A 26,359-nucleotide genomic window follows, 5' to 3' on the forward strand; every position below is an offset into this window, starting at 1 on the left:
GCTAGTGTTAATTTATCGACTATTGTCATTTCTCTATATCCATGCAATGGATATAACATAAATTCGATGTTGCACCAGTCTAATAAAGTGATGCTCGTAGCTGGCTGAAATAATAATACTACTGGATGTAGCTACATTTAAGCAAATCCACGTATATCTTATATCCATTATCCCTGCATTGAAATGAATAGTTTTTTATCAACAATTCGCTTCCTTTGTCGACTAAAAATGACAGGGAATGCTTCTCTAAAAATTGATTTGGCATCAAAATTTATCTTCTAAGAGATAGTTCAAAAAGAAAAGAAATTTTATCAATTAATAATAAATTTGATGAAATGTAATAATTTAAAACTCCTATCATTAATTGAGGCCTGTTAGAATTGTCCTATAGTATTCAAACAAACTTGATATTATGATTCCTGTAATAATTAGGTACACTTCAGAGAGCATAACATCTCTATAATCATTACCAGTAAGTTTATATGTCTATTTTAAACACTACGCCTTTAGCCTATAGGGGCACTGTATTCAAAGAGGTAGATAGAGGCTATTAAATTAGCCTAAAACCATCATAAGACTTAATCCCGAAAATAGAACAGCCTAAAATCAACAAAAAGCTTACAAAAAAAATCCAATCGGTTTAGTAGATATTGAGATCCTACAGAAAAAAAAACCTTACTGCTTTATATGATAGGATAAACTTTTTTTAGAGATAGATATATTTTGCAATTTTTTTGTACAATTATTTTTTATTAATTCTCAAGATATAATATCCCTTATAATTTATGTTTTCTTTACTTTTACTCTTTACTTTTGCCCCAAGATATAAGGAAGACAAGGGTGTCAATTTTATTTTTATTTTAAAATCTATACTACACCCAAAACACCTAAATAAAACAGCCAAAATGGGTCTCAAGCTCAAGCTAACACCACCGTCACAATACTTGATGTTGCTTTAAGGGGGGCCCACCACTGCTTCATGTAATATTAATTTGATATATAGGATGTAAATATCATTTTACAACACCAATTTACTTTTGAATACAGAGAAAACAAAACAAACCATAACTTATTTTAAATTTGTTAAAATTGCTGTCAAATTTAATAAATTCCGTTCGTCGCGTCATCAAAAAAAATATTGTTTTTCTTCTAAAAACATATGTATGATACAAATCTGCAAAAGCATTATTTCATTCAAACGAAGTGAAACCTTTAATGTCCATATTTTTTCAATAAATGAACACCTTAAACTTAAGGACTTCCTATTAAAAATCCGTAAGTTACTTTTAAAAGTGTATCCATGCGGCACCCCTGTCTCCGGAAACAATGTTTGTTCCTTAAACCTATGTCTGCAACAAATCAGCTCGGAATAAGAGACCATGTATATATATTCAGGGATCTTAAGGGATAAGACAATGGACGATAGATTTATGTACACCCCCTTTATGATACTCCTTATATAGATACATTATTGGTTGGACTTTAAATTACACTAGTCCACAAAGTTCCAAACTTTGGGACCTTTGATTAGATCTATATTAGGTTGTTCAAACTTTTCAACCAATAACAAATTTTGTCTATATTATTCTTATTTATCAATCTACAGTTTGTCAGGGATCTAAAGAGATAAGACAATGGACGTAGATTGATATGCATACCCAATGAAGATACATAAAATTACCACCTCTGTAGATTACAATTTATGGTTGAAACATATGGACATACGACTTAAGGAACCAATCAAAATTCAATACTAGTCTCCATAATTGTTAAGATAACAAATAAGAAAATGTTATTATCAAACTTTGGGGGCTAGTGTAATAAACACTCCAATGTCCCCTCCCTCCCTGGTTGTTTTATTGTCTTATCCCTTAAATCCCTGCTTATCCCAATTATCTTATTATTTATTTACTGTGTATATATTTGTGTAATAAAACTGGGAGTTACTTGCTTATAATCTTAATGGAAAGATTGATAAAAGATAGATTTAATGGACATTACAATATAATAGATAGATAGATAGATAGATAGAGAGGGAGAGAAAGAGAGAGATAGAGAGAGAGAGACAGACATATAGATAGATAGATAGATATATAGATAGATAGATAGATAGAGAGAGAGACAGAGAGAGAGACAGAGAGAGAGAGAGAGAGAGAGAGAGAGAGAGAGAGAGAGAGAGGGGGGGAGAGAGAGAGAGAGAGAGAGAGAGAGAGAGAGAGAGAGAGAGAGAGAGAGAGAGAGGGAGAGAGAGAGACATATAGATAGATAGATAGATAGATAGACAGATATATCGTTAAATAGATAAAAAGGTAGATAGATAGATAGACTGATATATAGATACAAAATCAGATAGACAGATAGATAGACAGATATATAGACAGATAGATAGACAGATAGATAGACAGATAGATAGACAGATAGATAGACAGATAGATAGACAGATAGATAGACAGATAGATAGACAGATAGACAGACAGATAGACAGACAGATATATAGACAGATATATAGATAGATAGACAGATAGATAGAGAGACAGACAAAGAGACAGATAGATAGACAGATAGATAAACAAATTAATAGTCACTTAGATAGAAAGGTAGATAGATAGATAGACAGATAGATATATATAGATAGACAATGAGACATATAGACAGATAGATAGTCATACAAATATATAAATACCCCAAAAGATAGGCAGACAGATAGATAGATAGCAAGAAAGATCTTTGGGATAATCTTTTGAAAAGTGTTAAAAAATGTCACTTGAAGTTTAACTAGCAGTTATTGGCTAAAGTGACGGTTAGGGTCTTGAAAAGATATTTCATTGGTTGTATATCTAAAGATGAAATATAATGGACAAAAGATAAGTATATAAATTCAATTTCGATAAGCAAAATTACCCCTTTTATAGATAAATATTATTGGTGGAAAAGTGTGGACACTGCTTGACTCAAAGATTTGAAGCCAACCAATGAGAGATTGTGTTTATTAAACTTTGGGGACCAGTATATTTTACAGTCAAATTTCACCTTACTAAAAATAGCAACACAAAAAATCCACAAAAAAACGTCAAACCATAAAACGCATCGGATCCGATAGGTTTGGCTGTCTCGTTAAAGTCACCCTTAATCAGTGCGGTATTGTTTGTGGGTGTCAAACTTCGTGGATACAGGGAAATGGAAACAGGAGATAAATGAATCTACAACCCTTTCGTATTCCTAACTTTGTCAAGCTACCAAATACCTAATTAAAGAGTTTGGTAGATTTTGATATATGTTGTCTTGGTTTAAACCCATGGAAGGATAAGACTAGTTCCCAAAGTTTTATATTTATAATTATGTTTTTTTATTCGTTTGCTTAACAACTTTGGGGATTTTCATATAAGTTTCATTAATGTGTTCATTAAGTTTAGTGTCCAAAAGTTTCACCCAATAATTGTAATCTAAGGGCTAATTTTGTTTATCATCATTGGGGATGTACATAATTTAAAAAAACAGACATACATAAAAACAAACAGACATACCACAAACAAACAGACAGACATAAAGACATCCTGCTACCTTTTATTGCAGCTTTATCAGTGAATCTTTAGGTTTTATTATTAATAGTATCTTTTTTATTTAGACCGGGTATAAATATAAAAATATCACCTTTGCCCCAACGAATTGAAATTTAAGGAGCAGAATAGTTATTTATTGCATCATTTGCTTTCCATGGATATTAAAATGAAAAATTATAAGATTAAAATCAGTTTTGTAGCCCCGAGGGACCGAAGGCCCGGTTTTGAAAAACTTGTATTAATTTTATGATTTTTTTACTTTATTACTTGTATAAAATTGTCAGTAATAAGGTTCAATACATGATTTTTTAGAAGGGCTGTTATGCGAATATGTATCGGTTTCAAAACCCTACTGCTTTTTTAAAACTCAAATAAATTTTAGGGAATATTTAATTATAAGTGCCTTTGCCTCAAGTCTTTAGGGACTCTGTATTAGAAGGGTGTGAGAGTAAGGGACTGAAAAAATGCTTAAAATTATCTAATTAGATTTGGATTATGGCATAAAGTAGACTAAAACCATTTATAGATCTAAGTGAAACTTCCTGAAAAATGAAGAAGTCAATCGGTTTAGTGTTTAGTGAGATATCAATAGATGAACAAAAAATATAACTTGTATGTTATTTGATATAAAGTTTTAATTGTTTGTCTATCAAGATCTCGCTAACAATCAATCAGTTAAGGTCTCATTTATCGCTAATTTTCACTTATGCTTTAATTTGGTTTAAGGCTATTTTAATTAGATTAAATTTAAACCGTGGGATTGTATTAGGCTATTTTTATTGTCTCGCGTTTCAATAAATTGGGTTTACCTAAAACTATCTCCTTCATTTTGAAGACTTTTTAGAGCATTAAAAATATATAAGATGATATCAGTATGTATGAGTACTATAAATCCTAGTAGAAATGGATATAATATACGTGGATATATTGACAGGGGAAATGTAGCTTGCTACTATGGACCTCTGTTATTGGTCTGTTCGTCCGTTCAGTATGAGGGAAGAGGGTGGATGGATGGTATCGTTATTTTAGCCAGTTGTGAGTATAACTTTATTAGAGTACATTAGAATCTGGTGCAACATCCAATTAATGATATATCCATTTAACTATGTGACCTAGGGGATGTAGGGACAAGTCAATGAAAGATAATTTAATCTTCCCCAATTAATATTTGCAGGTTAACTTTACCTTCCTAATTATAGTTATTTATTGCATCGTATTATAGACAGCTTTATGTGGATAATAAAATGAAAAATTGAAGATTAATATATTGTTTTGAAGATACTAATTTTATTTTTTTGTTTTCATTTGTGTAGAAAATTATCTTTGATGCGATGCTATACATGGTTTTAAATATATAGCTGAGAATCGGCTCCGATCCAGCGGGCATTAATCGGTTTCGCAGCCATACTGGAAATGATCTTCTAATATTTCGTGTGTGTTAAGAAAACGATTTACGTCAAATAAATTTAGCAACCAATACTAGAGTTTAATTATACAAGGAGCTTCTCTTGCATCGCAGCGAGGGAAAGGTAGACGGGAATGTTATAATTGTGCCATCGATTCCAACTTACCATGGTGATTCCTATAACATATTGGTACAATTGAGAAAGCATACCAACACTATTTCTTTCTTTCTTAAACTTTAAGATTTATAAAGACGGGTATAGTCCCTTTCGTGACTACGCCCCTCAAGGGGCGATTCTTCGTATTTTTTTACAGTTGCTTTTCTCCTATTTCTAGCCCCTGCTGCGGAGGGCTCTAACCCTGCGGGGCCAATTGCCTAAGCCTTCGGGGCAATCACCTAACCCAATATAACCTAACCTAACCTATTATAAGCCATTCTGAAAATACGAAGAATCGCCCCCAAAAAGACAGACTTCTAATCAATGTCGTACATTAAATGCGCCAATACTTTGTATTTGACTGTACGTTTGTCTGACCATCTGATTCGTAAAGCTTCGCTTTTATGAATATGTTTTATTGCCATTTGCATATTGACAAGTCGATATCATGTCAGACATGAACACTTAAATTTAATGCCATTTAGTCAACATAATCAATTTTATTTTATTTGTGTCGAAACACAGTCGAAAAGTAAATTAAAATGCGGCTTCGCTCCTTTTTAACCCTACATGACAAAATTTCATGTAAATATTAATTGAAGATTTAAATCTTTTAAATAACTTTATTTATTAAGTCATATAAAGGGATAGGACAATGGTCAATTAATTAATCTTCATTTCTACTATTAGAAAAACAGGGATAAGACAATGGATGATATATTAATGCACATCCCCAATGATGATAAACAAAATTATTCCTTAATAGGAAACTGCTAGTGTCAGCAAACCAATAATGATTTATTAAAAGATTTTAAGTTTTTAGGCTTACGAATAATAGAGCATGTTTATAAACTTTATTAGATACAGTTAAATTTACATAAAAAATCATATCCTATTATATAAAGTAATAAGCGTTTTTTGTCTGTCCCGAAGGATCTCGCTAACTGCTGAACCGATATGGTTTTTCTTCACAGTGTAGCTTCTTCTAGGTCCTGTGAAGGTTTTAAACTATTTTTGGGGATTGTGTCTTCTCCCCCCTACCCCCAAAAATATATTTTTTACTCTTTTGAAACTCAAATTTAGAATAGGATGAGGTCGACTTTTCCTCCTCCTACCTTAAGTGCCCCTAGAGACTTCTAGGGGGCGTAGCCGCTAGTATATTTAGATAGAAGAACATAATGAAATATACCTAGGGTTTCTACATGAGAAGATAAATAGATAGAAAGATAGATACATAAATATATAAGAAATTGAAAATTTAATTTTTCGGGTGTAAATACGGTCTCTAATTCGTTGGTACAAATTATCTGTGTCAAACATTTAATTTTGATCTCAAAGCAGGGGTAGTTTATTTATCAACATTGGGGATTCGCATTAAATTATTGACCATTTTCTAATCCCCTTTGATCTATAAAATAAGTTACCCATATTGTAGAAATTTTACGTTGGGACACTCAACTTAATTAACCAACCAATACAAAATCAACTAAAGTCTCCAAAATTGTTTAGTCAACAATTAACAAAACGTTTTTATAAAACTTTAAGGTCTACTGTAATAAACATTCAAATGTCCCATATCTCTCTTTTTAAGATTCCGGTTAACAAAAAAAGTGTCGACATATAATAATTACAAATGTTAATTGGATGGTACAAAGTTCCACAGGGGTTAGGATTGCAACAGAGTGGATATAGAAAACGTGAATATATTGACAGGGGAAAATTTGTATTCAATTTAGGTTGCTAAAGTGGACCTCATTTATTTGTAAGTTCGTTCATCCAGTAGGAGGAAAGGGGATGGAGTAAGGAGACTGCATGGGTTGTATTGTTATTATAGCCAGCTACGAGTATCACTTTATCAGAGTACAAGAAAATATGATGCAACATCCAAGTAATAATATATCCAGTATTGCAACGGTGGTGTAATTATCGATTTTGTCATGCAATTTACAGTCAAACATTTTTTAAATACCTAGCAACAAAAAAGGAAAAAAAGAGTTAATGAGGAAGAGAGAGATATATAGATAGATAAGGAGAAAAAAAGAAAAAAAAAAGAGAGAAAGAGAGAGATAGATAGAAAGCAAAAGAACAGTAGAGAAGAAGAAAAAAGGAGAGAGAGAGAGCGCGCGCGCGAGAAAGAGCTAGAGAGAGAGAGAGAGAGAGAGAGCGCGCGAGAGAGAGCTAGAGAGAGAAAAAAAAAACTATATGATATGTAGAGAAAGCAATAGGAAAGGCGAGAAGAGAAGTAGAAAAAAAAGAGAAAAAAAGGGAAAGAGAGAGAGAAAGAGAGATACAGAGAAAAAGAGTAGGAGAGAGAGAGAAATAGAAAAAAAAGAGAGAGAAGGAGAGAGAGAGGTAGAGAGAGAGAGAAATAGAAAAAAAGGGAGAGAAAGAAAAAAAACTATTAGATATGTATGAAATGGGCAGTACCTTGGCCCAAAGCAGTTAAAATAGTTAGTTGTCAAATAGAAGTTAATATACCAAAAATGAACATCAATGTTTTTTTTACTGTTTTACAAATTCGCAAATTTGCTAGTTAAACAACGCATAATTACACCGCCATTCTAGTTCTATAAATTCTTAGATTTTAGAAATTTACAGTACAATATCATATTGATTTTAGCTTCTTTTCTACTGTGATATTTAAAGAATTGTATTACCAGGAACCGCCAGGTCCAAAGTACCTTATTTGCTAATTTCATGTTTAGTTTAGCAAAACAAGAATGAAAATATAAATGAGTAGCTGTGTAAGCGTGTAGCGTAAGAGCTTACTCACCGCTGAACCGATATGTTTCTCCTTTATAGTGTGGCTTCTCATATGTCATAGGAATGTACCAACAAAAGAAAATTCCCTCAGATACAGTTATTTTAATTTAAATTTGTTAGGATGGTTTTATGCTATTTTTCTGCCCCTTTCCACCATTTTCTTTATTAATGTTTATTTATAGTCAGAGGATTATTTAAAAAAACGAAATTGATGGACTAATAAACATACAGACATGCAGATATTTGGAATTATAGAGTAGCTTCGCTCCTATAAAACGAGCTTTGCAATAAAATGAAGATACTCTAAAAATTAAACTGTAAAATTGACGAAAAATAACAATGTACATTCCTATTAATGATAAACAAAAATACCCTTTCTGTATATTGAAATTAGTACCCAAAGTTGTTAACCTTACAAATAGGACAAAATAGAATATTGGGTACCAGTATAATTTACAGTCCAATGTCTAATCCCTTCCTTCAATTTACCTTAATCATGACGGAATTAAAAAATATTGAGAGAAATGTGTAAAGAGTAATTCAAGAATGTTATCAAACAACATAAAACAAACTTCAAATAAGATAACTTTAGGGTTAATTGTTCTATGTATATAAGCAAGGAGGGAGGGAACATTTGACTGTAAAATTCACGGTTATAATTGGCTGGGGTTTTTAGTAGCGAAGCTACTCTATAATTCACAATGTCCGTCCGTCTGTCCGTCTGTCCGTCTGTCCGTCCGTCTGTCCGTCCGTCTGTCCGTCCGTCTGTCCGTCCGTCTGTCCGTCCGTCTGTCCGTCCGTCTGTCCGTCCGTCTGTCCGTCCGTCTGTCCGTCCGTCTGTCCGTCCGTCTGTCCGTCCGTCTGTCCGTCCGTCCATAATTAATGAATTGGGGGAAACGTGATTTTCTCAGCTCCTATAAAAGATAGAGAGCTGAAATTTTTTGACAACATTCCCATCATTAAGGAGCACAATTAACTATAAAACATCAATGGCGGTCGGACTGCTTTTTAGCAGGTTTTAGGCTATTTTTTATATTTTCCAAATTTTCCCCATATCTTTGGTGTTTATGGTCCGATTTTCAAAATTTTTTCAGTTAAAGATATCAAAATTAAATTTCCCGTCATTTAAAGAAACAACAATGACGGTCAGACTGCCTTTTTGCAGGTTTTTGGCTATTTTTATATTTTTTACATTTTTCCCCATATCTTTGGTGTTTATGGTCCGATTTTCGAAATTTTTTAAGGTATAGATATCAAAACTAAATTTCCTGTCGTTTGAAGAAAACAACAATGACAGTCAGACTGCCTTTTTGCAGGTTTTTGGCTATTTTTATATTTTTCACACTTTTCTCCATATCTTTGGTGTTTATGGTCCGATTTTCAAATTTTTTTCAGTTAAAGATATCAAAATTAAATTTCCTGTAGTTTGAAGAAAACAACAATGACAGTCAGACTGCCTTTTTGCAAGTTTTTGGCTACTTTTATATTTTTCACATTTTTACACATATCTTTGGTGTTTATGGTCAACTTTTCAAAAAATTTTCAGTTAAAGATATTAAAATTAAATTTCTGGCGTTTTAAGAAAAGAAACAATGGCGGCCAAACTGCCTTTTAGCAGGTTTTGGGCTATTTTTAAATGTTTGACATATTTCCCCATATCTTTGGTATTTTTGGTCTTATTTTAAAACTTTTTGCAATAACAGTTTTAAAATATTTTTTCCCATTGTTATGTGCAACTAGTATGTAATTTACTTTAACTGTCTTCATCATACAAAATAAAACAAGGTTTTGTGTTTATTTTCTCCAATAAATCTATTCTTAATTTAAATAAATACACTTTATATCTACTTCTACGTATTACCATCCACAATTTTTTGTGCTTCGCTACTTATGGATGTTGTCATCCTTGTTTTGTTTTCATTGAGGTGAGGATCTATATCTTTCGCCCGTTGTCTTAACTTTTAAGCCTTTTAAACTCAGATATAAAATTTAAAAATGATTAAATGAGATTTTATTGTCCATGATCTTATCTCTTAAAATTCCTGGTTAAATTGTAAGCAAATCATTTGTTTACAAACATTACCAAATATAGGTTTTACTAGCGGCTACCCCCTAGAAGCCTCTAGGGGCACTTAAGGTAGGAGGGGAAAAAGTCGACAACCCATTTTTAATTTGAGTTTCAAAAGAGTAAAAAAAATATTTTTGGGGGGAAGGAGGGATTGAAGACACCCTTTCCAATAATAGTTTAAAACCTTCCCAGGGCCTATAAGAAGCTTCACTGTAATGGAGAACAATATCCGTTCAGCGTTTAGCGAGATCCTTCGGGACAGACAAAAAAGGCTTACTACTTTAAATATTAGGATTACAAGAATACATGATACAGGGAAATGACAATGGATGAAAAATTAATCTTCCCCAAAACTCTTATTTGTGAAACTTCACCTTTGTTATCTAAAATTATTTAGAATGGTAGAGAGGTGAAGAGGGGGGGGGTAATAAATTTATAGTAATACCTATTTATCTTATCTTATCATTCTATTAATTTATTTGTCTTAAGCAAAGCTACTTCTAATATATCTTCTATCTATCTATCTATCTCTCTCTCTCTCTCTTTCTCTATCTCTCTCTCTCATCTCACTCATTCTCTCTCTCTCTCTCTCTCTCTCTCTCTCTCTCTCTCTCTCTCTCTCTCTCTCTCTCTCTCTCTCTCTCTCTCTCTCTCTCTCTCTCTCTCTCTCTCTCTCTCTCTCTCTCTCTCTCTCTCTCTCTCTCTCTCTCTCTCTCTCTCTCTCTCTCTCTCTCTCTCTCTCTCTCTCTCTCTCTCTCTCTCTCTCTCTCTCTCTCTCTCTCTCTCTCTCTCTCTCTCTCTCTCTCTCTCTCTCTCTCTCTCTCTCTCTCTCTCTCTCTCTCTATTTTCTCTCTCTCTCTCTCTCTCTCTGTGTCTCTCTCTTTCTCTCTCTCTCTCTCTTCTCTCTTTCTCTCCCTATCTCTTTATATTTTAAACAGCTTTGCTACTATTGGACGTACATCCTTGTTTTTTCAAAATATTGTTTTTTTATTTGTTCAATGAAGCTTTACTCCCTTAAAATAGCTAAAGATATCCATTTATGGTCGTTTTAATTAGTTTCCTATTTGCCCTTTTGGCTTTTTTAATGGATATAGAATACGTGGATGTGTTGACAGGCGAAAATTTGTCGTCAATTTAGGTTGCTACTACGGACCTTATTTATTGATCAGTTCGTTTATACAATAGGATGGTAGGGGATGGGGTAAAAGGATGTTGATTGGGGGTGTCGTTATTTTAGCCAGATGTAAGTATCACTTTATTAGAGATTAAGAAAATTTAGTGCAACATCCATGTCTTAACTATATATGGATTATTTGATTTTTATAAGATTGGGTAAATTGGACTATAATTTTTTCTAGTATTTAAAGATTATGAAACGTTATTCACGTTATTAATTTGAATTATCAGTGTGTAGACTTTTGAACCAATAATTTTAATATACAGAGTAATTTTTTATTACAATTAATCAAAATTATTGGTTGAAAAGATTGAACCAACCAAGTATTAATTAAAGTACCCAAACTTTTTATGTAGCAATAAATTAGAGATTATTAGGAAAACTTTGGGTTCCTTCCTGATATGTATGTGAGTTAATAATGGATAGAGAATAGAGAGCAATATACTTTGTAAACATACAGGCTATGAACAAAAGTGTGGATATGACTAACTATAAATTACAACTTAGCCACCTTTATTGATATTTTGTAACCCTTCATTAAATAAATGTTTTTTTAAAAATCAGGGATAGATGGATAGTCAATATAGTTTTTAAATTAAAGACATGTGTTATGAATAACAATCTTTTTTTAATTAATCAGCTAGGAAAATGTTAGTTATATTGTAACCCAATCTTTTACATGCATTAGTTGGTTAAATACATTAGGTATTTTAATTGAACTTTGATTGGTTAATCGAACTATCCATAGAATTTAAACATTTCCAAAAATAACTTAATCAAATTATCATCCATTGTCTTATCCTTTAAAATACCTGGTATATATATAAATTATTTGATTAAAAGACAATTTAAGAAACTAACTAATTGTTTCATGAATCTTCAAGTATGATTTGAAGATGAGAGAACAATTTCAACATGCCTTTAATTTACGAAGGTTCGGGCGTCAAACAAAAAATAAAGAAAGTTTCCACCTTTAAAAATGTAGCTTAGTATTTAATGGTAAAGAAACCTTTCTTGTAACGTTATAGTAACTTCAGAAGCTCTACCACCTCCCCGCACCCCCATCACTCCTCCAACACGCCGCTAGCACCCCCACCACCGCCCCTCAATCATCGCCAACCCCGCTTCCTGCCATTTGTCAACGTAAACAACAACAACAATTTTCACCGCCATAATGGCGGGATACAAGCCCGCCATCCGCAGGGCTCACAGCTCACATCATCTTCGGCGGATTTCACGCCGTCCGAGCCGATCACCAGCTTCAGCCAGCCCGTGTTCACCATCGTTAAGCCGGTGAAAAAGCCGAAAAAGTCGTTTGACGGCGGTTTCTCGTCGCCGAATTTCGACGATAACGGTAATAACGGCAACAGTTTTGTGAAAAGTAGCTTTGTGAAAAATAGCTTTAACGATTTTGGTGGTAATAGTAACGGCGGGTTTGAGTCGAGCAAAAACAGCGGCTTCAAAAGTTCGACGGTGAATAACCAGTTCTTTACAACGAAATCAACTTTTTCAGGTAGGATTATTTTTTTTCTTCTCATATTGGCTTTGAAACCGTTTAATATCCGCTGGATTAGATCAGGTTCTCAGTAATACTGAAAGATTATGCATATCTTCTTATAAGACAATTCTCCACATATTTTAAAATAAAAATCATAAAACTATTACTAGTTTGGTTTGTCAGGGCGTTCGGCCCCTCGCGCCTTACAGAACTGGCCTTAATCTTATATTTTTTTATTTAAATATCAGCGGAAACCTGTCTGTAATGCGATGCGATAAATAACTATTTTATTGGAATGAAAATTGCACTTGCACCCAAAGTATTATAATTACGTTATCTTATTTGTTGGTTCAAAAACTTTGGTTTCATTAATTAAATGGTTGCAAACTACTAGGGGGCGATTTATCTTAGGACGGTGGTAGTACCCTCTACAAAAAATGGTTATAAACCTTCCATTTTATAATAGATCGGTTCATTGGTTAGCAAGTTATATAAAGACAAACATCATGTTACTTTTATTTAAGGATTGGCTTTATACTACAAAAAAGTTGTGATACTTTTAATCCTAAATATTTTTTGTTTAACACGTTTTTGGACTATATACTAGAAAATCTTTATTTTATGTTGACTATTGTAAAATACGCTTTTTAAAGGACGCCTGCAAGAAATAACACGTTTTAACTGCTGAAAGACTGCCACAAGAAGACCCAATACCCCAAATTTAAAGCCTTCAGCTTCAATAACAAAAAAGTTCTAGGCATTTCAAAATAGCATTTTATGTACAATGGAATTTTTGAAAGATTTCCAATGCTCATAAAAGAAAAAACAATATTAAATTACGTCGCCTAGACACAAAATTATAACCTTATCTTTGTCAGAAACTTAGATTGCCTGTAACTGATTACATTTTTACAATAAAAACACCACATTTCATAGTCAAAATCTATGAAAAAAAATCGATTTAGATTGCATTTTAAAACGAAAATCATAGCGGAAACAAAGGGGTAAACTAATACAAGCTTAGCTGTGATTGGTTGTTAAGCTGATTCAGCCTTCTGATTGGCTACAGTACATTCGGTACAACGCAAGTAAAACTTAATTTTTTTTAATGATTTTGACTATAAAAATGGGTATTTTTATTGTAAAAATATAATTAGTTACTGGAAACCTAAATTTATGACAAAAATAAGCTTATAATTTTGTTTCTAGGCCACGTAGTTTAATTTCAAAGTTTTCAACATGTGCATTGCAATTCTTTCAAAATTTTTATGTACATAAAATGTCATTTTAAAATGCCTAGAACTTTTTTGTTATAGAAGCTGAAGGCTTTGAATTTGGGGTACTTGGTCTACTTGTGGCAGTCTTTCAGCAGTTAAAGCGTGGTATTTCTTGCAGGCTTCCTTTAATGACATGAATACTGTAAAATGAAAACCATATCGATTCAGTGGTTACATAAATTATAAACCCCCAATTATAATTAGCAAAATAATTTGTTAATTAAATTTATTATTTAAAAAGTTTGGATACTAAAGGCCTTGTAACAACTTAAAAGTCCCCAAGGTTTTTTACCCAACAAGTGAAATCTTTTTTATGTATAATTTATAGTTTCCTCCCTCATTGATTTATTTTTATCCCTCAGCTAAGGGATAGGATAATGGCTGATAATATGCATACCAAAATTACTCCTTCTTTAGATCACAATTAGTGGTTAAAACGGTTGGACACTTCACTAAATGAGCCAACCAATCAAAACTCAATAAAAGTCCCCAAGGTTGTTAAGCCAATAAGAAAACGTTATTATAAAACTTTGGGAACTAGAGTAATAAATTTCCAAATGTCCCCTTCCTCCCTGAATTGTTACTCTTTCTTCAAAATGACAATTGCAGTTTGAAAGCTGAAAAGTTATCACAAGACGTTTTTGCCATACGGCGAATTAAATTAAATTAAACTGAGGGAGGTGACATAGGACTGTAATCAGTAATGTACTCTTGGTACCCAAAGTTGTATAGCCTTGTTATCTTATTTGTTGACTCAAAGCTTTGGGTACTTTTATCAAATCTTAATTGGATGGTTTTAACCTAGCAGTGTCCAAACTAGATAAAAACATGTTTTGTTAGCTGAGAGGGGCCGAAAGGGCCGGGTTAACAAAACTGTTATTGAGCTCAGGATTTTTATTCGTCATAAATTTATGTTATACGATACGATACATGATTCAGCTTGGATGAGAACCAGTTTTAAACCAACGGATATTATCTGTTTCGAAAATAATTTAATAGATTTTGAACAATATTTTTTAGCGTTTTTACATGGACACCTGCCAAACATTTCATGACCCATTCATATATCCTTCCTCCCCTGTTAAGCTTTGTGCTGACATTATATCAACTTCGGGAATAAGACAATGGCCAATAAATTGATGTATATCACCAATCCCTAGTGATAGTACATAAAAGTTCATTTTTTAAAGATAACATTTAGTGACTGAAACGTTTGGAAATTTATGAATCTTCCATTCAAAATTCTATTAAGTACCTAAAGTTGTTAAGCCACCAACGAATAAGTATCAAGAAACTTGCAGCTTTGCCAACTAGAGGCACTTCAGGAAAGAAGGGGTGGGGGGGGGGGGGGGGCTGGAGGGTGGTAGATCAGCCCTAAAATTTAATTTTTGTAAAAAAGTGTTTTAAATATTTTTTTTTGGGGGGGGGAGGGGATTGAGGTATTGCCTCCAAAAATAAGAAGCTTTAAGAAGCTTCACTGTAAAGGAGAAACATATCGGACTAGACAGACAAACACACAGAAGGACGTCTAAGCTTTTTATTTAGGGGGGTAAAATGAAGGGTTTCAAAGGTTTAAAGGAGGTATTTAATGTATTTTTAGGGGATTGATATAAGGGGTTTCAAAGTTTAAGGTGTGTAAACACCCCTTTACCCCTTACCTTGGAGGTCCATGTTAAAAACAGCGTTCTATTACTTTTATATAAAGAAATATCGTAAAAAGTAATTCCTTTTGTGTTGACCTAAAACATTGATTTGTATGTCAACAAAGCGCCTCCACAACTAACACTGTACCATCCCCTCTACTTATATTCAACAGATATATTATTACTTGGATGTTGCACCAGATTTTCATGTACTTTATTAAAGTTATGATCGCAGCTGGCTTGAATACCGATACCTCACCAGCTTCTATATCCCGTCCACACTTTCTGGATAAACGATCGAACTACAAGTAAATGAGGTCCATGCTAGCAAGTTAAATTGACGACAAATTTTCCTTTTTCAATATATCCATGTATATCCTATATCCATTTACTATTCATATATCCTTCCTTTGATTGATAGCCTATCAAATTCAATAGCATGGATCTAAAGGGATAAGATGAAAAATTAAATTAACCCTTTTGTAGATTGCAATTAGTGGTTGGAACTTTTGGAAACTCAACTAAACAAACCAACCTAACAAACTTCGATAAAAGTATAATTATAAGAAAACGTTATTACAAAACTTTGGGTACTAGTGTAATAAACAGCCAAATGTCCCCTCCCTCCCTGATCAAATTTACTAGCAGATTTATATTCCCCCTAAAATTTGAAAACTTATATCAGAAACCTCTAATTTTACTTTTTAACTCTTAACTAGCGACTGCGCCCTTAGCATTTAGAGGCTGTGTATTAAAAACCATCCCAAGACTTAAATCTGTGAGCAAAATATCCTAAAACCACCCCAGGACCATTGTGAAGCTTCCCTTAAACGGAGAACTTAATTGGTTCAGTAGTTACAAAAATCTTAAGCTTTAATCTTAAAAACCAACACTTTGTATCTCTAAATATATTAATAAACAATGAACCGATTGAGTTCTTAATTTTAGATAAGCTTTACATTGGTCCCGGGATGGTTATAATTAATTATTTTTTAAAAATGTATATCATTGGATGGTTTTAGGCTTTTTCCTAGAAGGTAGGGGCATAGCCTCTGATGTTATTTTTTTGCTAGCTATTAGATTCAAAACTGTTATCATTTTTACATTAAAGAGGCAGGTATAATTAGTGTCTAAATTTTTTATGTATGTAGTTTGATTTTTTTAGGCTAGGTGTCTCTAAATTCGAAATACAACTTAAGTTTGGTGTAAAATTCTGCTATTTGTAACATTGTTAAAAGAAATTTAAAAAAACAAATATTTTAATCAAATGATATTTTGGTATAGTTTAGTAGGAAAATAGACATTTTTACCCAAGTGATTACTAGACAAGAAATGATTTTATTTTATTATTTTTTTTATCCCTGTTTAATCACTTAAACTGTTTATTATAGAAGTAATCAAAGTGTTTGGAAGGAATCTTTGTCATTTATGAGAATCCATTATTCACATCGGCATTCAGATAGGGACTGACAATTTTAATTTCCCCTAAGAAATTTAATCATGTTAGCAACTAACTTTGGGTATTTATATTTTATTTTGATTGGTTGGTTTCAAACAAGGAGTGACCCATTTTTTCAATACACAGAAGGGGTAATTATGTTCATCATTGGGAGTTTACATCAATTTATAATCCATTGCTCTATCCCCTTGGATATCTGAAAAAAATTAGTGTATACCATGTTCACTCCCTAATATTAATAAATATGTAGTTTCATATTTTCACGCTAGATGTCTCAAAATTTAAAATAGAATTTGTGTGTCATCAATATTTTTCGAAATGTAACCTTGTTAAAAGTAAGTGTAACACCCAAATGTTTTAATTGAATGATATTTTTGTATAATTTAGTAGGAAGATAGGCATTTTTACGCAAGTACTTATTGGGCAAGAAAAATTTTTTCTTATAAATTTTTTATCTGAATTACTTTACGACATTTTAATTTATTGAACAGGAAATACGTGACAAAGATTTTTGAAAGATTCCTTGTCATTAAGGAAAATCCACTAAATCTACTTTCATCCAGTGAGGGCCTGATAATTTTAATTTACCTCTAAGAAATTTGAACATGTTAGCTAACTAATTTTGGGTATTTTTATTTTATTTTGATTGGTTGGTTCCAAACAAGAAGTTATTCAAATTTTTAATCCACAGAAGGGATAATTTTGTTCGTCATTGGGAGTTTACATAAATTTATTGTCCGTTGCTCTATCCCCTTGAATATCTGGTAAAATTAGTGTCTACCATTTTCTCTCCCTAATATTTCAAATATGTAGTTTAAAATTTTAACGTAAGGTGTCTCTAAATCTAAAATACAACTTAAGTTTGATGTAGAGTTTTCCTATTTGTAACCTTGTTAAAAGTAATTATAACACCAAACTTTTAAATTAAATGATATTTATAATTTGGTAGGAAAATAAACAATTTTTACGCAAGTAATTACAAGAAAAGAAATGATTTTTTCTTTAATATTTTTTATCCCTATCAAATTACTTTATGATTTACTTTTAAACTGTATTCCAAGTTCATCTACGGATTCTCTGCTAAAATATGAGAATCCAATATTTTCTTCGTCAATGATTCTAATGTGTCCTTAAGAAATTAAAACACGCTAGCCAACAAGCATTGGGTTTTTGTATTGAATTCTGATTGGTTGGTTTCAAATGAGGAGTCTCCCAACATATCAATTCACAGAAGGGATAAATTGTTCATTATTGGGAATTTACATGAAGATATCTGGAAATATTTTTCTCGTATTCATTCAAATCCGGTGGATAGGAACCGGTTCTCATCAATACGAAAAAACTATGTCTAGCATCGTATTATATCCAGCTTTCTACGAATATAAAAAAAGTACAATCATAAGATTAAAACCAGTTTTTTTTTAGCCCGTGCCTACGGCACCTAGGGACTAATAAACTAGTTTTAATATTATAATTGTACATTCTATATCCGCGGAAAGCCGTTTATAATACGATGCGAGAAATAACTATTACAATTTTCTGGAGGGGGGGGGGGGCTTGCAATGACTTGAAAAAAAACATAACTTATTTATTAAAACTAGGGATTCTCCATTTTTCCTTCCTTATATGTTAGGGGTGCAACCACTAGAGTCTATGTTTGAAACAATATCTTATTTTTAACATTGCTATGGTTCTTATGTGAAAAAGGCAAAAATTTCTAAAATATACATATATGTAGTTTAATATTTTGATGCTAGGTATCTCTAAGTAAAAGTTATATTTTTGTTTAATGCAGTATTTTGCTTTTAGTAAGCTTGTTAAAAGTAATTTAAACACAAAATTTCGATATTGTATCTATTTGTAGTATAATGATATAAGAAAAAGAAACATTTTTTGCATAGTGATTATTAGAAGAAAAAAAATTTAATAATATTCTTTTTTACCACTAATTAAGAACCATTTATAATTATGCTCATTTTTGATTATCAATTTATGTCAGGATTCTTAATTTTGTAAAAGGATCCATTATTTATCCGTCCTTGTTAGTTTCCTTGGGATATTATTTATCCGACTAAACAATATTTAGTATTAAAATGTATAATTGATAAATACATTGCATTAATAATTAATAATATAATTTTAGTAAACAATGAAAATTATATATTTAATGTTTAACACAATATAATTCAAGTATCTAAGTTCTGAAAAACGCCTATGGGCGGTAAATTTTAATCCTTATACTAAAGTAACAGAATGTCTGTTTGTGTGTTTGTACCAAAGGATCTCGCTAACCGCTGAACCGATCGGGTTCTCCTCAACAGGGTAGCTTTTCATAGGTCCTGGGAAGGTTTATAACTATTTTGGGGGAGGGTACCACCACCCTCCCAAGAGTTTCGCCCCTAGAAAAAATTCCCCCCCCCCTAATCTTTTTTACTAAAAGTAAAAATAGGGTGGGCACCCCTACACAAAAAAAAAATCCCCCCCCCCGAATTTAAAAAAAAAATTCTTTTCAAATCTAAAATAATAAATTGGGTTACCAAATTCTACTCTCCCCTCCTCAAGTGCCCCTAGAGGCCTCTGGGGGCGTAGCCGCTAGTAGTACATAAAGTTCTTCAAATACCTATGCTCAAAAACTTTGGGTACTTAATTGAATTTTATTTTTTGGGTCCTAAAAGAAGTGTCTCAGATATTCAATTTATCCAACTTGTAGAAGGAAAACTTTGTTAAACATGTGTATTAATTAATTTAAAACAAAGGATACTTGATTCAGGTGTGACTTCCAAACCGATTAATATCCGCAGGATTAGAATCGGTTCACAGACATGCTAAAAAATTATGTATAGCATCGTAGTCATAGACGTCCAAGGGCGCCCAAACGAATTTATTTTTAATTAAATTTTTTTTTCATTTTACCCCCCCCCCCCCCATTTAAAATTTACCCCTACCCTGGGTGAGCTGTAGGCACCCCCAAACAGTTAGGTGGGGTATTTACCCCCCCCAAAAAAAAATAAAAAATCTCTAACAAAAAAAAATTTTGCGCGCATTTTTAATACTAAATTTTTGATAAAATTTAAATTACCCCCCAAAAAATTTTACCCCGGGGGTAAATTTTGGGGGGGGGTTAAACAAATTTTACCCCTGCCAACAGATTTAAGGGGTGGTAATTACCCCCCCCCCTCAAGCAAATTTTACCCCCGGGGTAAAAATTTTGGAGGGGGGGAAATTTGCGGCGCGCTTCGCACGCCATTTTACCCCCCCCTTAAAAAAATGTTACCCCCCCCCAAAAAATAAAAAGCTTGGACGCCCCTGATAGTAGTTATGCCAATTTTCCACGAATATTGAATAAAATCAAGAGATGAATACTATTTTTTTTAGTTTTAACCTTATGAATTTTCATATCTGCGAAAGCTGTCTATAATACGATCCGATCAATAAATATTATAAAGTTTATCTAATTAAAACCCAGACAATAAACCTCTTACTTTAAAGAGCTATTTATGTTTTATTGCAAATTTATCAAATTTAATCCTGTAAATGTCTTTATGAGTAGAACAAAGCAAAATAAAAATGTTCTTATTGTTATAATATTGTTCTTTAACAAGAATGACAGTGTTTAATACCAGAGAGAGAGGGATGACAATAAGCTGTTTATTACACTGGTCCTTAAAGTTTTGTAATTAGGTTTTCTTATTCGTTGGCTATGCAACTTTGGGGACTTTAGTGAATTTTGATTCAAACTTTTCAAACACTTATTTTGATATACAGAAGGGGTAATTTAGTGTATCTTAAATTTATAGGCCATTGTCTTATCCCTTTGTCTTTAAAAATTTAATTTCTAAGCAGAAAATGTAAAATAATAGTTTTCTTTTTTTGTGAGGGGGAGGGGTCGCATATTTTAGGGTTGGTTTCTCTTGGGAGGGTGAAAATAGTTTTAAAAATTCCCTTGGATCTGTACGAATCTTTACTCTTAAGGAAACCAATATCGGTTCAGCGGTTAGCGAGAACCTTTGCTAAGCACACACATAGATAGACATCCTGTTACTTTTATATCCTTATACTAAAGTAACAGGATGTTTGTCTGTTTGTCTGTCTGTGTGTCTGTACCGAAGGATCTCGCTAATCGCTGAACCGATAGGGTTCTTCTTAACAGGGTATATTCTCATAGGTCCCGGGAAGGTTTTTAACTATTTTGGGGGAGGGTACCACCACCCCCAAGAGAAATCACAAAAAATCAAATTTTTTTACGTTTCTTGATTTTAGAAAGAGAGTTCAACTCAAACATAAACGTCAAACGTGTTCCTGCGTCAAACGCAACATAGACATATTTTGAATCATGGAAAGAAACGAAGTTGCCGGTTTCATCGTATTTTCACAGTAGCTTTTGAAGGGTTATTTTAGGTTAGGTTAGGTTAAGTAAAGGGTAATGATTGCCCCGCAGGGCTAGAGCCCCCAGCAGGGGCTAGAAATAGGAGAAAATTCCATTGTGCCAGGTGTATACAACCTAATTATAAAAAGCTTCGCTCCTGCAAAGTGCAGACACACGTACATCATAAAAGACACAAAAAAGTGTTGAGGCAATGGATATAGAATATACGTGGATATTATGACAGGGGAATATTTCGTCAATCTAGATTGCTAACATGGAGCGCATTTATTGATTCGTTTGTTCATCCAGAATGACAGAAGTTTTATGTAAAGGAGGTGGATCGTTATTTTAGCCAGCTGAGAGTATTACTTTATCAGAGTACATGAAAATCTGGTGCAACATCCAAACAATAATATATCGATTGGTGAGGCATAATAAAATATTGCAACTTTAAAAAGACTGTTCTTAATGACTTTTACAAATGTAATGGTTAGACTTTTAAAAATTTTACATGATATAATTGTTTTATAGATTTTAAACTTTGGATGATGATTCCTGTAATAGATATGATTAGGCAGCCTCATTATTGTTTTAGAAAGAACCTACGTCCATTTTTCAACTCTTTTACAACAATTATTTGCATGATATAATTATCTTATTCATCTGATTTTTAAAACAATGATTCCTATGACAATAAGGTAAGGTATTTTAAACGGCATCTTTATATTATCAATCAAGTAAAATAATGTAAGTGTGCCTTCAGCGAGATCCATCGGTACAGATAGACAGACAAACATCCTGTTACTTTATTATAAGGGCTAGTAGCTTCGCCCCCAAAATCTAAGTAAGGGCAGGGAAGGTCAGGAAAATAATCGGAGGATTATTATAGAATTAGAGTAAAACACTAGAGAGAGAAAGGGTTAGATAGCTGTATCTCCCCATCGCAACCGCCTTGTGTAACGTTTCTATTAGGTCAATGAAAATCAACCAATAATGTCGCTTATATTCACACAGCCAAGTAGCAAAAAATAATTTGGAAGCAGACGAAAGAGGTCTTTGAAAAAGGAAGGGTGGTAGTTGTCTGTATAGTGTATATACACCTATACTATATATCTGTTATTATAGATTTACCAATTACTGTATCCTCATAAAATCACAATATAAAAACATATTTCCTTTACTGTAACAAGACGGGAAGATGGATATTTTCAAAACAACCAATTTTTTTTAATTCAGCACATATTTTAGCATTTGTTTACAATTAATAGTAATGCTGTGCCTCTGACAAAGGGGCCTATAGGGATTTTTAATGTCTTTAGTTATGACGTGGTCAGGGCCGATAATCTTTAGTTATCTAGCCAATAATTAAAATTATTGAATTTGTATTGGGTCTTTGAATATCAGCCATTAGCATCGGAAATATAAAAAACAGCTAAGACGCTACGAAAACAATATGCTAACAGACGTAAAAGGTCCCTACCACTTGAGCCAGTTAGTTATCTGGGTTATATGTCTATACTTATACATTTATTAGATAAACAATATTTATATATATTGTAATATGACCGACAGACCGACGGATCAAGTAAAATTATTACCAGATTATCATTGATAAAGGGAAAATTCACAAAAAGTAAGAAGCCGAGTTTATCACGTTCCTCCAAAAAAGTATTAAGACACAATACATTTACTTGGTTTTTGCACAAGATTTTCGTGTTCTCTGATAAAGTGACATTAAAAGGTGACTAAAATAATTATCAACCCCCATTACCCCATACCCTCCAGTCCTCATAGATGAAAGAACTGACCAATAAATTAGGTCCACATTATCAACCAAAAGTTTCCCCTGTCAATATATCAACAAATTATATATCCATTTGTTAGACTGAAAGACAGACATTTTAGTAATTTTGTAAAATGTTTTTTTTTTCGGTGACAAGACAATACACCTATAAAAGTAAACTAGGTGCGTAATATGTAACTTTTAAAGCCGCAGAGATATTGCTTCCCAAGAATAATTATTTAAACCATAGTATTATAGATGGTTTTACGCGGATATTAAAATGAAAAATTATTAAAGAATAAGTTTTGTTGCCTCCGAGGAGCCAAAAGCCCTTGCTAACAAAACTGGTATTGATTTAATAATTCCTATTTTAATATTCGTAGAAAATTGCGAGTCTTACTGAGAATCAGTTCAAGTCCAGCAGATAATAATCGCCTTTAAAGCCATAACCTTCAAAGGATATTAATTCAGGAAGGGAGGGGACGTTGGACTATAAATTATTCTGATTTTATAAACACTGTATACCATTTGTTGGCTCAAAACTGTAATTGCCTTTATGGATTCCTAATTTTTTTAGTTCAAACTTAAAGTGTCAAACAATTTTAACCAAAAATTGGGTCATCTCAAAAAACGCCTATCTCAGAAAACGCCTATCTCAAAAAACGCCCATCTCAGAAAACGCCTATCTCAGAAAACGCCTATCTCAAAAAACGCCCATCTCAGAAAACGCCTTTTTCATAAAATGCCTACTACATTTTTAAAAAATAAAGCCTAATTTATAACTAGTATTCAATAGAATAATAAAATACTTGTCATTCATGATCTATTATTTAAAACACAAATAAACAGTTATCAAATCAACCAGTCAATAAATTATGTACAAAGAGTAGCTGCTATTTTAAGAGAATAGAGAAGGTTTAAATAAATGGAAAATGAGGGATTGGAGAAAATAATAGGAGGGAGAACTCATTAGAGGAAAGGATTTAATTATTGAATCTAATAAAAATAAGAAGTAATATAGGGAAAAGACATTAAAATACTCTCACCCTATTTTCCCCCCAAAATTCATCATCTATGGAAAGTAAGATTTAACAAAATGTTAAATTGCTTTATAATTTATAATAATTATTCTAAACTATTTTTTTATTTTGAGGAACAGCTATATAATTATAATTAATTTATAATATATAATAATTATTCTAAACAAATTTTTTATTTGAGGAACAGCTATATAATTCTGATAATTTTAAAGCATATCATACTCAAAAAATATTTTGTATATTATTTGTGTATGTTAATAATTATATAACATGAATCTAAAATTTCTTTTAAGCATAATAAAAACTAGAACAAAATTACACAACATCTTTATGAATGTCTCTTAACAAATTTACTAGGCTTAGTCATATTTACAACATTTCAACCTGATATTCTGTTAATTCAAGATATTAGGTCAAATGATAACATAATAAATAAGAATTATGTTTTATAGAGCTAATAGTTGTTCATCTTATTGTTATAACTGAAAAGTAAACTGGGTTGTTTGCAGTAGATATATGAAGTAAAGAAACTTAAAACATGAATTAACTATGTAAAAGTTTTTGTTATTCAATTGTGATCAATTTTCAAACAGCAAACCTTTAGTATGTTGTTGCTCAAAATGCTTAAAAAAATAAAAAGTGCCTAAGGAATGTACAAGAGTGATATTATACTTCAGGGATAGATATTTTAATAAGAAGATTTATAATGTATATATTGTACAATATTCACAATACCTTAGACTGACATGTTTTACTACAAGACAATTTTTAAAAATGTAGTAGGCATTTTATGAAAAAGGCGTTTTTTGAGATAGGCGTTTTTTGAGATAGGCGTTTTTTGAGATAGGCGTTTTTTGAGATGGGCGTTTTTTGAGATAGGCGTTTTCTGAGATAGGCGTTTTTTGAGTATAGCCCAAAAATTGTATAGGTCTACAGATGGGTTTATTTTGTTTATTATAATTGGGTTTATTATATACATCATCTCATCGTGCATTGTCTTATTCCTGAAAATCCCTTAGTAAAATGTAGAAATTTTTTCTTTAAAATGAAAAGTTTAGAGTATATTTTTTTTTTTGAAGAAAATTTATCTCTTTTCATATGTGCAATGTATATCTATCAAGGAGGAAGGGGTGTTTAATGATTATTACACTAGTCCCCAAAGTTTTATTATAATGTTATCTTATTTGTTGGCTTAACAACTTTGGGGACTTTTATTAAATCGATTGTTTAAACTGCGCGTCCAATCTTTTCAACCTCTAATTGTAGTCTACAGAATGGGTAATTTTGTGTTTGTTCATTGGGGATGTACATTGCCTTTGTCTTATTCCTTTAGATCCCTGATATATCTACTTTGTTTTATCGTCAACACTTCATAAATCAAATCTTTAATGTGTTGTTTGCCCGGGATTTAAAGGGATAAGACATAGCCGATAAATACACACAAAAGATGATAAATAAAATTACCCCTTCTATAGATTACAATTAGTGGTTGAAACGTTTAGACACTCAACTTAAAAAACATAATTTAGTCCCCAAAGTTTTTGAGCCAACGTTATTTTAAGACTTTGGGGACTAGTGTAATAAACAGCCCAATATTCTCTTCCTCTCTGGTTGTTAGCGATAGGACAATGAACGATAAAAAAATCTTCACCTTATTTATCAGCTTATTAGCTTATAACTTTTGACGGGATAAAGTGTAGATTGATCTAGGGAGGGAGGGGACAATTGAATGTTTATTACACTAGTCCCAAAATCTTAAAATAACGTGTTTATATTCGTTGCCTTATCAACATTGGGAACTTTTGGTTCATTAAGTTGAGTCACGAGTGTACAAACTTTCAACCACTAATTGTAATCTACAGGAGGGCTAATTTTGTGAGTCATCATTGGAGACCAAGATGTATAGCAATTGTCTTATCCTGGAGATTAATCCACATACTTATGATAATTTGGCATTCCGTTTCAAAGATTTTAAGTAACATTGTTTAAATAGGATTCTTGATGTAAAAAAATCACTTTCATTGTTTTACTTACAATTATGATACCTTTTTGTTTAATATTTTTTTCTCACAAAAGATATAAATAAATCTTTTAGAAAAAATGTTTAAATTATTAATCAAGTTCATTCTTTAAAAGAAACTAGCGGCTGCTCCTCTAAAGTCT

The 26,359-nt window shown here is 32.2% G+C and overlaps 1 protein-coding gene across 1 annotated transcript in view; it reads left to right on the forward strand.

The window, feature by feature from the left end:
• Window positions 1-26,359, forward strand: part of LOC145333887 (uncharacterized) — a 190,758-nt gene that overhangs the window by 11,457 nt on the left and 152,942 nt on the right. The window contains exon 2 of the mRNA XM_080179144.1: window positions 12,159-12,643. Within this exon, the coding sequence (XP_080035270.1) occupies window positions 12,159-12,643 (485 nt within the window). The remainder of the gene's footprint in view (window positions 1-12,158; window positions 12,644-26,359) is intronic.

This window comes from Acartia tonsa, chromosome 12, assembly GCF_053477335.1.
Source record: "Acartia tonsa isolate MP-2025a chromosome 12, ASM5347733v1, whole genome shotgun sequence".
Classification (NCBI taxonomy): Eukaryota; Metazoa; Arthropoda; class Copepoda; order Calanoida; family Acartiidae; genus Acartia; species Acartia tonsa.